Source organism: Mus musculus, chromosome 12 (genome assembly GCF_000001635.26).
Source record: "Mus musculus strain C57BL/6J chromosome 12, GRCm38.p6 C57BL/6J".
Lineage (NCBI taxonomy): Eukaryota > Metazoa > Chordata > Mammalia > Rodentia > Muridae > Mus > Mus musculus.
The window spans coordinates 13,398,041-13,414,531 of record NC_000078.6 but is presented as its reverse complement, the minus strand read 5'-3'; the positions used below and the strand labels follow the sequence as shown (position 1 = coordinate 13,414,531).

Genomic DNA, 16,491 nt, shown 5'->3' with positions numbered 1-16,491 from the left:
AAAATGAATTCAAATTATTCACTAGACTCTCATGGTGGATTCTGAAATCATAATACTAGGAGTTTGACTCTGCCTAACAGGAACCATTTTTCTACCATTAACGGTAAACATACAGAAAAAAGCAAACAGGCAAAATGTACATGCATGGTACTGGAGATAAAGCCTAGTAGTAACCGAGTTTACTGACGGCATAAAGCCCTAGACCCGAACCCCAGTCACAATCAAGTGCAGGGATCCCGAGTGAGCTGGGCAGGAGTTACAGCAGTGAAGCACACTGTGTTAACTACTCCCTACTGGAGCACAAAGGGTTCCCTATGCAGGGCCCATGATAAGATGGTCCTGTTTTCTTCTACTAAGGAATGTAGATGCAAAATTATTCTACTATAAACTCTATTTATTCTTTCAAGACAGGAACTTTAAATTCAATACAGAAAATATTTCGGCCAAACTCCTGCTCAATTTAACACTGTTCTTTTTTCCTATACTAAAATATAGAAATACTGACTATCCAATCACAAAGTGTAAGTATTCTTGCAAATTATATTTTCTATAGTATATAAAATAGCATTAAAATATTTCAAGTACTGCTATTCCTAAAATTATGAACATGTTTTAGATGGGGTATTAAAGTAACCAAAATCATAGAGATAAACTATAGCACCTGAGTCCATTAAAATATTGATGTTTATATATATATATACATATATATATACATACACACATACATACACACACATACATACACACACAACATACACGCTTGCTACTAACAAAATGTATCTTAAGCAAACATGTGCCTTGCTTGCCAGTCAGGCTGACTAATTTCAGCAGAGCCCTTTCCATTATTTGCCACGTCGAGAGGATGAGTAAAGTGGAAGCTGTGCACTCACCTGCGGCCATCAGCTGCTGACAGTACATACTGGCTACTTTGTAGTCATGCACATGGAGTGCTTGCTCCACTAACAGGATCAGGACCTGCCCACGCCTTCCTTCTGGGTCTTCACCTGTACACAGGGACAGATGACTTGATGATTAGAACAGCCTCAACTCATCAGCAGCATTAACACAAAGTCTCAAATCCACAAGGCAAACAGAAGACTGATTTTTAATGATTGGAGGATAAAGGTTACAATAATTTTTGAGTTTCTAATCTACTTTTTATGCATGGAAATCCCCCCCAGGACTTGGAAGAGATCATAGATTAATATCAGTTCTCAAGAGAACCAAAAAAAAAAAAAAATAAGGAATTCAATACTGGGAGTGACCAAGCACTCAGTGATTATACAAACTATATTAGAGAAATTTTGTTTTGAATTTATCTTTTTAAAATGTTGGCATATTTCTTGTATTTAAAAATACATATTTCAGAAACAAACAAATGAGTACAAAGCATATTAGAACATGAAAACCTTAGCAGAGACAATCACACACCACTACCTACCCACCGAGTAAAACTCACAGAACTTAAGGTCAGGTTTTTGCTAAAAGCACCATCTCTTTCCTGGGCCTGCAAATGTCCAGTAAGCACCTAAAAGCGTGATAAACATCGGCTTCTCTGCCTCCTTTTTGCATCCATCTCCTTCATCTGAAGTCATTTTGTCTTTCTGTCACCTCAGGTTCCAGAAACAACAGGTCTAATGGATAAGCCGCTGGTGGAAGTTGGATCTGTCCCCAAGCAGCAGTGACTGTGGTACGGAGTTAAAGGCCCCCTGGATCAGTCCGAGCACAATGGCCAGCCAGGCCGAGCCTGGCGGACTGAGCACACGCTTTCTGTCTCCGATGCCTCTCCCCTCCTGCAGATCTAGGGCTCTGGATGTTTCCCTAGGATACAGCACTAACACCATCATTCCTCTTGGCAGCATCGGGTTACCTACAGAGAGCCAAATTCCTTTCCAATTTTTTCTTTACCATTACCATTTTTGGTCTGGGGACAGGTAGTCAAACCTAATATGTAGATATCCTCAGAGCTGAGTCTCTGGTCTAGGACTCTATTAATCAAGGACAGTAAGCATAGCTGCCAATTAACATCTAAATATGCTATTTCTGCTTCAACCAATTTTTTTTCTATTTTTGTCTATTTTCTTAAACACCTTACAATAGTTTTCCTCTTTTATTCTGTGGGACCTGAATCGATCCAGGCTTGATTCTGCCTGATTCATGATGCTATCTGCTGATATAAATGTATTACAATGTTATACAATTTTAATGTGTCTCCATTTAGCTTTTAAGAAGCCTATTAACCTTCCTACAACAAAAAACTCAGTACAGCAACCCAACCCTAAAGCAAAAGTTTGGCATAGTCTCCATCAACATTTGGCAAATATTAAAACCTTTTTAAAAAATAGTATGCATATATCTCAGTAATGCAGACATAGGTATATCAAAAATGGCAAGGAAATTTTTTCTATTATCTTAATGAAAACTTGCTATTATTTTAAAAATCTTTTATGTTCAGTTCAACTACATACACACTATAACTGTAATGATAACGAGGAAGTTAGTATAGTTCAAGCCAGGCTCATTATAAAAACGTCAGTTATATACTCCACTAAATAAAAAAGCTTTCATGCTACTTACAAGTGTCAAAAGTACTGTTCTAACAGAGTTTCACCCCACGTCACCCCTAAGAAAACCAGCTAAATTACATGACATTTTTGTCTGTTTTCCTGAAAGGTAGTAGTATAAAAGAAAGTATAAATCAACAAGAAATCATATATAATGTTTGACTTTAAATATATTAAAAATTGACACACACTGATTTTGGTACTGGATAGATCAAGTATTCGTAGCACACGGAAATTAACAGTTACCCAGATGCTGGGTAATGTCATGCTCGATTTCATTTTAAAAAGAAAATACAATCTTCCCTCTACTTTTAATAATTCTTGTTTGAGACAAATCCCCATAGAAAGACAGTTTAACTAAAAGAAAGTAAGTGCAAGTTTAACAAGATGCATGGGGGAGCCCTAGCAAGTGAACAAAGCAGCATCTTAGAAACACCCAGTCCATTGACACAGAGCCTGCCACACTTTCACCTTGAAGCCCAGCCCAGACTAATGACACCTACACATATAAGCAAGTGCACATACCACCATTAATACAAAACCCATTTTCTACCCAATGCTCTTGAAATGTCTGCATTTATGGACAGTAAACACAAAAGCAAAAGACCCAGGCGTATTTTTTCTCCTGTGTCTTAGCTAGGTTCCAAACAGTAATCTCATTCTTGAAGACAATGTGCAAGCCCCTGAAAGCTAAGTGAAAAGGCTCCGCCTGAATAGTGTTGGGAAGCTGGTGGAGTCACAGGGAAGGATACCCAAGTGAGTGGGTGGGTGTGAAGGGCTAAAAGCTCCCTATGCTCATTGGTTTTAAGTCATTTGTGTGGAACCAGACAAGCTCCTAATTGCCTTAGACTGCCATGTTAATTTCAGACTCAACTAATACACCTCAGGGTAGCAGAAGCCAACCTTGTACAGGGAGCAGCTGTCTCTCAGGTTATACTCACTTCGCTTCTTTCATAGAAACATGAGTAATAAAGCAAGCAAGGGATTCTGTCTATTCCTTCTCTTTTTATACCTTTTTAAAAAAACAGATGACAGTGACATTATGTAGGCAAAACTGGCCTCCAACTCAAAATCCTCCAGTCTGAACCTCCCCAATGCTCCAATAACTTTACATGTTCCATACCTTTATGCATTAATTTTCTTCTCTAATCTAAAATTAATAAATCCCATGCTGAGTGACTTGAACAGCCACATCTGTGAGCGTGTGATGAATGAGTTGGAACACACAGAAGCCACCGAGTGCCATCGCACAACATCCAAACAGAGAAGAAACACAAGACAACAGGAGAAGGCATTGAAGAAAGTGCCAGGCTAAAAACCCAGCTAAGAGAGATCCTCCTCACTCCCTGTAAGGCACACATAAAAAGGATCAGGGATAATATTAAAGAATGAAGCTGAAATAATTGTTGTTAATAAATTTTATGTGAAGATGAGTCAAATAGCAATCAGGAAGTTCAGAGTTACTAGCTGAAAGTTAAAACCTGAGCAGGTAATTCAAAACTCCATACAGTCAAGAGCAGGCCTTGGACTGGTGCCTAGAAACTGTGGTTAAGCAAGTAAATTCTGCAGAAGAATAGACAGGAAGGTGGGGGCTGATGGGGAACTATGAAAGAACCACACCCAGCTATGAATTGCTTATGTGTCAGTCAACATCTGGGAGGCTGACAAAGGAAGATCTTAATGAGAACACAGGCTGGGGTATATAACAGGACTACCCATTCAGATGGTCTGTCTAGAGAATATTAGTGGTACTGAGACAGACAGATCTGAGTACTCAAGTACAATGTAAAACATGTCTGCAGTTAGCTTTATGTTCCCTGACTTGAAAGGGACAGAGTGGCCCTCTACCCCTGACAATGAAATGGTCTTTGTTACTTAGAATGACTCTCTCCTACCCACAGTATCTTTTATAAGTTTCAAAACTATCAAGTAAAGAAATTCCAGAAATGAGCAATTTCTGAGTTTTAATTGCATGTGGGTTTCAGCAGCATGATGGACTTTAGCACTGCCTCATGATACTGTACTCAGGACATGAGCCATACCTTTATCATCACACCTCACCTGCAAAGGCTGTGGCAATGGGGACAAATGGTAGGCTCAGATGGAAATGTCACTGAATTACATACCTGCTAGCTACTTTTATGTAAATGCACATAGCTCACGGTATAAATATGTTGAACAAATTATATATATGTACACACACATATATATGCATATATATATGTATATATATATATATATATATATATATATATATATCATTATGCCTCATTAATTCTGCTTTTAGTTGTAATATTAAATACAGATACTTCATGAAAGTTTGGAAAGTGCAATGTAGTCAAGTTGAGATGAACTTATAGAACAAAAGTGGCTGCAATAAAGAAGAGAGTTGATGTACCGTACATGCTGTTACTGTATCCTCAGGAGGATGTTCTCCTAGGAGAACCAAATGAAGGTTACCAGGTCCATTCAGTTATATGTCAAAACAAAACAAGACACTGGTCTTAATAGGGGCACCTATAAAGGCTGAGTCCTCATGAATTCCATCCTTCTTGTTCAAAGAGCTTTTCTGCACATGCACCCAGCTGGGGCTCTTATTGTTAGACTATGGATGATAAAAGGAAATAGCTTTCCTGTCTCCTAGATGTGATAACTAGATAAATAAAGCTTACAAGTATATACCACATACACACACGCATACACACACAATATCAGGATCAAACCATTTTTCTGAGTCTACACTCAGTGTTCTTCCAAGTGGCCCACAATGCCTCACAATGATGTATGGCCTCAAGGATGTTGCAAATCTGCAAAATTGATATATGCTTTTCTCTTTTTAAGTTGAAACGTGACACATATTTTCTAGAAGTAAAGGTATTAACAGTTCTATTTATTGGGAGTTCAAAATATTAACCTATGTGTCTACTAAATACAATGAATGGCTAGAAATAACTATAAATTCCCTTTAATTTTGAAACCATTCATCCCATGGTGTCGACTGCAACAAATTCAAACCATTGTTTATGAAACAAAATACCCAATAATTATTCTCACAGAAACTGATATATATCAAAAGTAAAAATATAAAACTAGCACTAAGATTGTTTGGCACGTAGGACCACTGTGGTTAATAGAGCATGAAATGTAGAGTTGAAGATTTTCCTTAAAAGTAAGTCTCCTATTTCAAACTGGTAAGTAACATGTTTAACCTCTGTGCTCCTGAGTTTCTCTTATAAATTGGAAAGATGACCACCACTGAGACTACTCAGGAGAAAACTGAATGAGAAAAATATGTATGAATATTTTGCAAAATAGTAAGTGCATAAAATGTTCTAACAAGTTTTTCAGAACTACCAAACTCAGTCTAGTCTAACTGTCTGGGACAGCTGCTCCACACTGGCGCTTGCTCTCTCCCTTGAAGGTAACAATGACGTCTGCTGGTTTTACAACCACACCCCCTGAGGAAGTTTGTTTCATTTCAAGGGAAGCTGGTTTTCCCAAAACTTCAGTACAAATACACACTTTTATCACATGCCAAGATCGTAGACAACATTACTTCTTGGTCAAAATAATGTTCTTCTGGTACAATTAAACTACTCCTGATGCTCACACAGGCTGATGTGAAAAACAACATAGGAGTTTAGCTTTCAAAAGGCTTACCTGCAACTCTCAGCAACTCAGCAAGGCCTAGCAGTTTGGCTGACTGTTTGTAGCATGTGGGGGACTGGGAAACACACTCCTTGATGAGACTGATTCGGTCAGAACACAAGCGTACTATAAAACAGACATTGAAGAACTTCATGAACATACAAAAGAGTTGTCATGAATGTTCACATGTAAAGGACAAAATGAACTTATTAGTATCAAACCGGTTGTTACGGTGGTATGCAGCCCTTGTAACCCAACAGGGCTGATGCTAAGACAGGAGGATCATATATTTGAGTACAGCCTGAACTGGTAAGAACTCATCTCATAGTTGCAGACTATGTTCAAAATAAATTTGAGTGTATGTGTGTATGTGTGTGTGTGTGTGTGTGTGTGTGTGTGTGTGTGTGTGTGTGTGTGTGTGTAGACAGCTTCTCACTAAGTAGCCCTGATTGCATAGTTATTCAAGTATCTTCCTGGCTGCCTCCTGAGTGCTGAGTTTACAGGCATGTGCCATTAAATTTGGCTTCACAAAGCCACATTTTAACTCAACCTCACCCAAGGCTGGAGAACAGGAGGTTCACAAGTGTACCATGTTCCAATTCTCCCATGGCTAAGCCCAGTGTCCCCACTTAAACTAGCATTCAGGAAAATGAAACCCCAGATCAAGCAGTTCAAATCATAGAACAAAGAATGGTTAAAGGGGAAAAGGCCATAAAGTGTGCCCCTGTGGTAAGTGGTTCTTGCTCAGAGTATTGAGGACAAAGAAGATGGCATTGTCTAGGCAGCTGGCTTACAGTAACTATGACAACTGTAACAGCAAGTACATAAAATAGAGAAGAACTGTGTCTCAGGCACTGACTTATATGTAACTACCATACTAAGCCAAGCCTTATAAATAGGTTATTATCCCCAAGGGAAGAAACTGGGGCACAGAGGGCTTCGGATACTTTAACAAAGATCAATGAAAAAAAGGTAGGACCTGAATTTATCTCAACTCCTTAAATTTTGTCTGTGACTTTCGTCTTTATCTCTACGTCCATTGTAAATTCTTATATAGCTCATTCAATGCTAACAGCACAGGGGGAAAAGACTCAAGGAACGAGGTCACTAGTACCTCAAAGAACTGAGGTTTCTGCTCCTATGTTACATTTTTTAAAGGGGAAAGGAAACTATGGTGGAAACATCAAAAAACACAGATGAATTCAGCTATATTTCCCAACCAGTTTTTGAGTTAAGGACGGTAGTAAAGAAGCCAGTGGCCCGCAGTTCACGGCTCCTCAGGCAACCATTTTCTTCACTCAGGGGCCTGGAGTCCTGCATTTGAACATAATGAAAATCCAAGACCCACTTACCTGCAATGGTCAGCTAAAGTCTGGAATGTTGCAATACACCACCCTCACAGTGTAAAGTACCGAGACAAGCTGTGTGAGCAATGCTTATACCAGTGGTTCTCAATCTGTGGGACACCACCCCTTTAAGACCATCAGAAATATCAGATATTTAGGGTTCATAACTGTAGCAACATTACAGATACGAAGTAGCAATGAAAATAACTTTATGGTTGGGATCAGCACAACAAGAGGAGCTTTACTGAAGGGTGGCAGCATTGGAAGGCTTGGGAACCACTGGATTAGAGGGTTACAATGTCCCATCAACACACTGTAGGTACACAGGACGACTGTGTGACCAATGCCTGTATGAATGGCTCCAACGTTACATTTAGGCAACATGAAGACTTCAGCAGCAATTAAGTTCTAAGTAAGAATTTTCTCTTGTAACTTTGAGTCTAGCATAGAGGAAAGGAAGTTAGTTAATAATCTATGAAATTAAAATACAGGAGTAAGTATTTGCCAAAACTAAAATAAATCTGCAACTGTCATCAACAAAATATCAAGTATCTATTTTTGGTTTTAGCCAATGTTATTATTGTTATTTCTTTTTTTTTTTCATTTAGAAATAATTTTTATTTAGTAGCCAAATAAAACTTCTGGCAAATAGTTTTTACCTGTATGATCATTATCTTAATAACTAGAGAGGTACTTTGTATTCAACTCATATTCATATTAATAAATATCAATCCTAATAACCAGACTTAATTCTGAGTAAAATACATAAAGATGTCTGATGTACTATGGGGGCTGTCAAAGCTTACTTCACTACAAATTCAGTGGCCTCATGTGTACGTGTGTGTATATATGCATACAGAGAGAGGGGAGTGAGGGAGAAAGAGAGAGCAAGAGAGAGAGATCTGAGTTGAGCTCTGTAATATTTGGCGTTGCTGTTGCTTCTGTCTGCTGGACAAGAAACTGCCTGTTCACCAAGTTCTCATAGCCTCCTGAGTTATTTTTCTATTCTTTTACTGCATCTTCTCAGGATCACCATTGCAGCTTTTAAGCTTAGAAATGCCTCATGAATTGATCTTGTGCCTCTTAGTCATCACATGCCCATCAGACTCTGGTGAATACATCCCGACGACTTTAAACGCTTTACACATGTCAATGATTTTTAATGACATATTTCATGGCTCTTTTTCTGCCATATAATTTAGGTACTTGGGTTATGCCTATTAATATGCATAATAGGAAATTCTCTGAGAATCTGAGGAAAATTTTATTTCTGTACATTGTTCTTAATATTTCTTTAAAGGTTATAAACAAGATTTTTTAATTCATAGCAAAATGATTCTACTTGATATTTCACTGTAAAAAAAAAAGGCAATAGAGTCTATTACTAATGAATTTAGATTACCAAAGTTACTCTTTCATTCCAAGACAATAAGAAGAAATACTTCTTATTGTAAAGTTAATAATGTAATACCAAGCAGAAGGCACACCTTGCAAAGGCAGGGTCTTCACCCCAAATTCTTCAAGATACCCCAGGGCTTGAATGAGGTCTAATTCCTCCTGAATGGCAGCCGGCCTGTCCGTTATAAGCTGTAAGCAGCACCTATAAAAAACCAGATCGATTTTGAAAAGCACTATCATAAATTCATTCATGTCACCTTTCATGTTGAATAAGTGCTCCGACACATATTTCCCCAACCTCTGTCAGACCCGGCTCAGAGGGTGAGGGGATGTGACAGCAGTGACAGGTGCCAATGGTCCCAGGTGTGATGCAGCATGACTCGGCTTACTGATACTTTAACTAATGAGGACAAAGGCAACAATGACCTGAAAATGGGATTGGTTTCTGTTTATTTGGGTATTTTGTTTTCTTTTTTAAGATAGAATTCAGATGAATTCTGGCTTCCTATCTAAGAAAACAGAATTGCCTTTATTTGTCTCAATTTGGAATCCTTTGAGAAATGACCAAAAAATTACACACATTACATTTTCCTAACAAAGAAGAATCCATTGGTAATGCAGTACTGATGTAAATAGCAAAAAAAAAAAAGTGATTTGCTGGTCAACAAATGAATGTGACTTCTCAGTTTGCTTTGAGACAGCAGCTTGCTGTGCAGTACTGGTTAATGTGACCTTCACACCTCATATCTGTTTATGTGGAATACTTTCAACTCTATTGTTTTCTTATTTATTAAAAATGCCCTTTAATGCCGGGTGTGGTGGCGCATGCCTTTAATCCCAGCACTTGGGATGCAGAGGCAGGTGGATTTCTGAGTTCGAGGCCAGCCTGGTCTACAAAGTGACTTGCAGGAAAGCCAGGGCTATACAGAGAAACCCTGTCTCGAAAATCCAAAAAAAAAAAAAAAAACCCAAAAAAACAAAAAAAAAAAATTTTAAATGCCCTTTAAATGCTTTCTTTAATGAATAAGCTTATTTTTTAAAGGTACATGTGTAGCAATCAAGGGCTATTTAATGCTGACAACAGACAGCACCAGCTGAAGATATGGAGGACAGGTAGGGCACAGGTATGACTCAATGGCAAATACAGGCTAATCTTGACTTTGCACAGTTGTAGGATTTAAATCTCTAAGCATCCACATATTCTGTTAATTCTAATGTAATCACTACAGACTCTAATTTTATAACATTTTAAATGCATGTACCCTTGAATCCATGAATTCTAGACTGGAAATTTATCCAACAGAGAGGCTAACATATGTCCATTACCAGATTGCTAAAATTTCTTTTGTTTTAAAGGGAAAAACTAGATACAAAGTAAATTCTATAAGATATAAAAGACATATCCAGCCTGAGCATATATATGAGTCACATGTTCTAAGTGTGCAGTGTCTGCAGCAATATAGACAGTCAGTCGACCTTCACCACCCGAGAGGCAAACAGCAGCTGGATCTCAACTGAAAGCCTCTGTGGGATTCTTCTACAAAGCCCACAAAAATGGTACAAAAACTACTATGCAAGCTGGCAAGGGAGAGACACAAGTAAACAAGCTTACCTAGATGTAACACCTATGAGACACAGCAATTACTAGCATGGCAACTGTGTACACTCCTGTGAAGGTTCAATGCCCCAGTATAGGGGAATACTAGGGCAGTGAGGGAGGGGTGGGTGGGTGGATAGGTGTGGGGGGGGGGACCCTCATAGAAGCAGGGGGACGGGGAGACAGGAAAGGAGATTTGTGGAGGAAAAACCAGGAAGGGGACTAACATTTGAAATGTAAATAAATAAAATAACCAATAAAAAAAAGGAACACTCCTTGAGATGGATCCTATATCCAACAATGCTTGAGTTACCAAGAACCAGAGACTAGATAGACCAGAAACCTAGCATAAAGATAAATACTACTGATGAGAAGTAGGAGGGGGGAGCAGGGGAAAGAGGGGGAGGAAGTAGAAGGAAGAAGAATAAGAAGAAAGAGGAAACTAGAAGGAGGAAAGAAAAAGAATAAAGAGGAGGAAGAAGAAGAAAGAGGAAGAGGAGGAAGAAAAGGATAAGGAAGAAGAGGAAGAAAGAGGAGGGGGCAGAAGAAAAAGACAAAGAGGGAAAAGGAGAAGAAGAGGAGGAAGAAGAAGAGGGGAAAGAAGAAAAAGATAAAGAGGAGGAAGAAGAAAAAGGAGGAGCAGGAGGAGCAGGAGGAGGAGGAAGAGGAAGAGGAGGAAGAAACAATAACGAGTCCTATTGACATTCTCCTTTACCCACAGATCAGTGTTTTATTCAGCCAGCCTTAGAGAAGCTTTCCCCTGCAACAATGAGAACAAATACAGAGACCCACAGCAAGCCATTATGAAAAGAGAGAGACCTTGAAACACATAGCTCTAAATAGGATGTCTCGATCAAATCTCTCCCCTTTAAGCTCAAGGAACACCACTGAAGAGGAGGTGGAGAGGCAGAAGGAGTGTGGCAGCCAGAGGAGATGAAGGACACTAGGAGAACAAGGTCCTATAATGAACTAAGCAAAGTGCATATCAACACTCAGAGCTGAAGCAGCAAGCGCAGGACCTATGCAGGACTGCAGTAGGCCCTCTGAGTTAGTTACCTCCAATGGTAACTTTCAGTTGGATAATTTTATGGGACTCCCAAGCAAGTAAACAAGTGGGTCTCTGATCGTGTGCCTTCAGACTGGGCGCTTTTTCTTATGTTAGTTTGCCTTGTCCAACTTTTATGTAATAATTTTTGTTTTCTCTTAGTATATTTTATTTTGTTATGTTTTATTGGTTATCTCATGCAACCCTGTTCTTTTCTAGTGAGAGAAAGAAAGGCAGCAGATCTAAATAGGAGGGGAAGTGGAGAAAGGAGCAGAGGAAGCAGAAACTGTAATCAGGTTTCACTGTATGAGAAAAGAATCTATTTTAATGACATGGGGAGAGAAAATGAGCATTTAATACATATTACACACACACACACATAAGAGATTTCTTTCTGAGAAATGGTATGGTGGCCCATAGATGCTTATGAAGATTGTGGAGGCACACTATTGTAAAAAATAAGAATTGAGGTCCGTAGAGTTTTCACAAAAAGGATCATTGATTGATTACAAGTCCTTCTGTTTGAGTTGGCATTTGTTCCTTTCTGAGCACAGTATTTTGCAATAAAAGATGCGCTCACAAGTTCCTGGGAGTCCATACTGAGTCCTAGTATTATGAACACAAGTGCTAAATGATGCCTCCCTGAAGGCCTTGTGGATCCACAGAGTTAGTGATGACCACATAGGAGTCTACTTTTCCAATGGTCCCTTTCAGCACACTGTCCTATGGAGCCCATAGACTGTGAAGCACAATGAAGGCCACCACTGTGTAATTCACTAAAACAGATTTACTTTACTTTAAAATGTGAAGTCACACTAATCTGAAATTTTTCATTATAAAATATTATTCTATCATGTGATTTCTTTGAATTTACTGAACAAATGTTATTAAGTATCTTAAATTATATCATAATTTATAATTTTTAATTTATACATTTTTATATAAAATATTAGATATTCCATATGATACACCAAAATCATTACAATGATTATTGTGGTACATTTATTTTTATTTTTAGTAGAAATACAATAAAGCATTAAATGGAAGCTAACATTATTTGAACCTATGTGATTTGGACACATTGTATGCAACTTTAGAAAACAATATTATTTTAAATTAAAAATAAAGTACTGAAAAAATAAAAATAATGAAGCTAATCTGCATATCAGATAAAAGATATTCAATATAGAATACAAGCAAAGAAAGAAATACGTAAAAATTATGTGTACACAATGGATGAGTTATTTTTAAAAGTACAAGATAACAATAAACCATTTGGAAGACACACAAGAAGGTAATTTTAAAGACAAATGAGGAGCAAAGTTAAGGAAACTAACAGTTTACATCCTTTGTCTTCTTTGGATATTGTCTTCATTAGGGTTTCTATTGCTGTGATAAAACACCATGACCATAAAGCACCTTGGCGAGAAAAGGGTTTATTTGGCTTAAACTTTGATATTATATCCTATCATTGAAAGAAGCTAGGACAGTGTGAGAACCTGGAGGCAGGAGCTGATGCAGAGGCAATGGAGGGATGCTGTTCACTGGCTTACTCCCCATGGCTTGATCAGCCAGCCTTCTTATACAACCCAAGACCACTAAGGCCAGGGATGGCAGCACCATGTATCAATTACGAAGAAAACACCCTGCCGGCTTGCCTAGAGTCTGATCATACCAGGCATTTTCTTGTTTGAGGCGCTTTCTTTTCTCTAGTGACTGCAGCTTGTGTCAAGTTGACATAAAACAATCCAGCACAGACAATTTTTTGTTTTGTTTTGTTTTGTTGTTTGTTTCAATTTTTTATTAGCTATTTTCTTCATTTACAACTGAAATGCTATCCCGAAAGCCCCCTATACCCTCCTCCCTGCCCTGCTCCCCTACACACCCACTCCCACTTCTTGGCCCTGGTGTTCCCCTGTACTTGGGCATATAAAGATTGTAAGACCAAGGGGCCTCTCTTCCCAATGATGGCTGACTAGGCCATCTTCTGCTACATATGCAGCTAGAGACACGAGCTCTGGGGATACTGGTTAGTTCATATTGTTGTTCCACCTATAGGGTTGCAGTTCCCTTCAGCTCCTTGGGTGCTTTCTCTAGCTCCTCCATTGGGGGCCCTGTGTTCCATCCTATAGATGTTTGTGAGCATCCACTTCTGTGTTTGCCAGGCACTGGCATAGCCTCATACGAGACAGCTATATCAGGGTCCTTTCAGCAAAATCTCGCTGGCATATGCAATGGTGTCTGGATTTGGTGGCTGATTATGGGATGGATCCCCGAGTGGAGCAGTCTCTGGATAGTCCATCTTTTCATCTTAGCTCCAAACTTTGTCTCTGTAACCCCTTTCATGGGTATTGTGTTCCCTATTCTAAGGAGGAATGAAATATCCACCCATTGGTCTTCTCTCTTCTTGATTTTCTTGTGTTCTGCAAATTATATCTTGGGTATTCTAAGTTTCTAGGCTAATATCCACTTATCAGTTGAGTGCATATCAAGTGACTTCTTTTGTGAATGGGTTATCTCACTCAGGATGATATCCTCCAGATACATCCATTTGCCCAAGAATTTTATAAATTCATTGTTTTTAATAGCTGGGAAGCACTCCATTGTGTAAATGTACCACATTTTCTGTATCCATTCCTCTGTTGAGGGACATCTGGGTTCTTTCTAGTTTCTGGGTATTATAAATAAGGCTGGTATGAACATAGTGGAGCATGTGTCCTTATTACATATTGGAACATCTTCTGGGTATATGCCCAGGAGAGGTATTGCTGGATCTTCCGGTAGTACTATGTCCAATTTTTTGAGGAACCGCCAGACTGATTTCCAGAGTGGTTGTACAAGCTTGCAATCCCACCAACAATGGAGGAGTGTTCCTCTTTCTCCACATCCTCGCCAGCATCTGCTGCCACCTGAATTTTTGATCTTAGCCATTCTGACTAGTGTGAGGTGGAATCTCAGGATTGTTTTGATTTGCATTTCCCTGATGATTAAGGATATTGAACAATTTCTTCAGGTGCTTCTCAGCCATTCAGTATTCCTCAGTTGAGAATTCTTTGTTTAGCTCTGTACCCCATTTTTAATGGGGCTATTTGAATTTCTGGAGTCCAGCTTCTTGAGCTCTTTGTATATATTGGATATTAATTCCCTATCAGATTTAGGAATGGTAAAAATCCTTTCCCAATCTGTTGGTGGCCTTTTTGTCTTATTGACAGTATCTTTTGCTTTATAGAAGCTTTGAAATTTTATGAGGCCCCCATTTGTTGATTCTTGATCTTACAGCACAAGCCATGAACAGCACACACATCTTTTGAATCACTAAGAAAAAGCTAGTTAAGAAATAGGAATGGAAGATATATTTTCTAAATAAAATATCATGGTAAACATAAATGTCTTGGAACTCACAAGCCACAACTATATACACAACATACACACATGGGGTCCAATGCAACATGGGAGCGTCTGAAAGTCAAAGTGGATCCTTCTGGCATAGAAAGAGAGGCAGTGAAGGCACAAGAGTATTTTATAGTCATCTGAGAAACTCCTGCCCAAAAGTTATTGGTCAAACACAACCTGGATTTCAAAGGCTATGCTACTTGATATTTCTAGCATTTGAAATAAAAATAGTATCCCCAGAGAAAAAGAAAAAGATTTGCTAACTACTTTAAAGAACTCTGACAAGTTCAATAACAGTGTGAAGAAAGAAATGAAAAAACCTAATTCTTACGTAAGATAACACTAGGGAAAAAATTGTTTTTCCCTTTGCTAGACATGAAGCAACTACTGGGAAAATGAACCTAGATACTGAAACCACTTGTGAATGAGCTTGCAAATTAAAGGAAAAGCATCAAAGCATACGAGAGTTTTTATCATGATGGCAATTAGTCTTTCAAAGGATAGCATAAAAGAATTGGATAGATGGATGGATGGATGGATGGGTAGATAGATAGATAGATAGATAGATAGATAGATAGATAGATAGACAGACAGACAGAAAGACCAGTGAGTTGGCTCTGCATCTAAGAGCTCTTATTATTCTTCCAGAGAACTGGAGTTCAGTTCCCAGTACCCATGTCAGGTGGCTTACAACTGTTCATCACTCTAGTCTAGGAGGTCAGTCAACCACATATGCATCTGCACATAAACACTCTCTTCAAAACAGAGAAAATGATAATGAGAAGTTACAGCTGAAAACCTGGGCAATGCAGTTAAACAAAAACAGGCAAGCTTAAATGTTCCTGTGTTAGCAGAGGGTGTGTCCATTGTTCATATGTGTGTATACTAACACTGAGGCCAGAGGCTGACATCAGCTATCTCAGCTGATCTTAACCTCAGTGTTCGAGACAAGTTTTCTCATTGAACCTGAACTGGCTCGCCAGAGAACACCAGAGATCTGCCTGTGTGGTCCCTCTCAGCCACCGCACCCCACAAAGTGGGTACAGATTCATGCCACTGTGTTTCTTTTACATGGATACTAGGGATCCAACCTCAGATCCTCAACTGAAAATCTCCCAAACTCCTCGATTCCTTTTATAAAAACAACTATAAAAAGATAAACACCACCATAAACAATGAAAAGTTAAATTTACAACTAGATATAGGTTTCAAAACAAGTCCAAGTAATGCCAATTATGCTTACTGAAAAGGCACTTCAGTGTCTAACAGAAAACAAGCTGGAACCATCTGGTAACAATAACAAACTTTCATAATGTGTTTACCTGTTGCCTACCAATTACTCGAAACTGTCTACATAGCAGCCAGAGTTCTGAGCACTTACAAATGCACTTAGATCACAACAGAGAAAAGGAACCCTCAGGGGTAAAGGGGAACTGCCTCACGGGTGTGAGTGTTTGCTGCACAGGGATGAGAACTTGATCCCCAGCATTCCCGTGAAAA

General features: G+C 38.8%; 1 protein-coding gene across 7 annotated transcripts in view; it reads right to left on the bottom strand.

Moving 5' to 3' along the window:
• Nbas (neuroblastoma amplified sequence) overlaps positions 1 to 16,491 on the bottom strand; it is a 368,280-nt gene that overhangs the window by 222,849 nt on the left and 128,940 nt on the right. For all 7 annotated transcript variants that reach the window (XR_003950086.1, XM_011243895.2, XM_006515215.2 and 4 more), the window contains exons 31-33: positions 9,046 to 9,158; positions 6,225 to 6,338; positions 891 to 1,004 (exon numbers count right to left, since the gene is read on the bottom strand). Coding sequence is in view for 6 of the 7 variants with exons in the window: in XM_011243895.2 (XP_011242197.1) it covers positions 891 to 1,004; positions 6,225 to 6,338; positions 9,046 to 9,158 (341 nt within the window). In the remaining variant the exon portion in view is untranslated. The remainder of the gene's footprint in view (positions 1 to 890; positions 1,005 to 6,224; positions 6,339 to 9,045; positions 9,159 to 16,491) is intronic.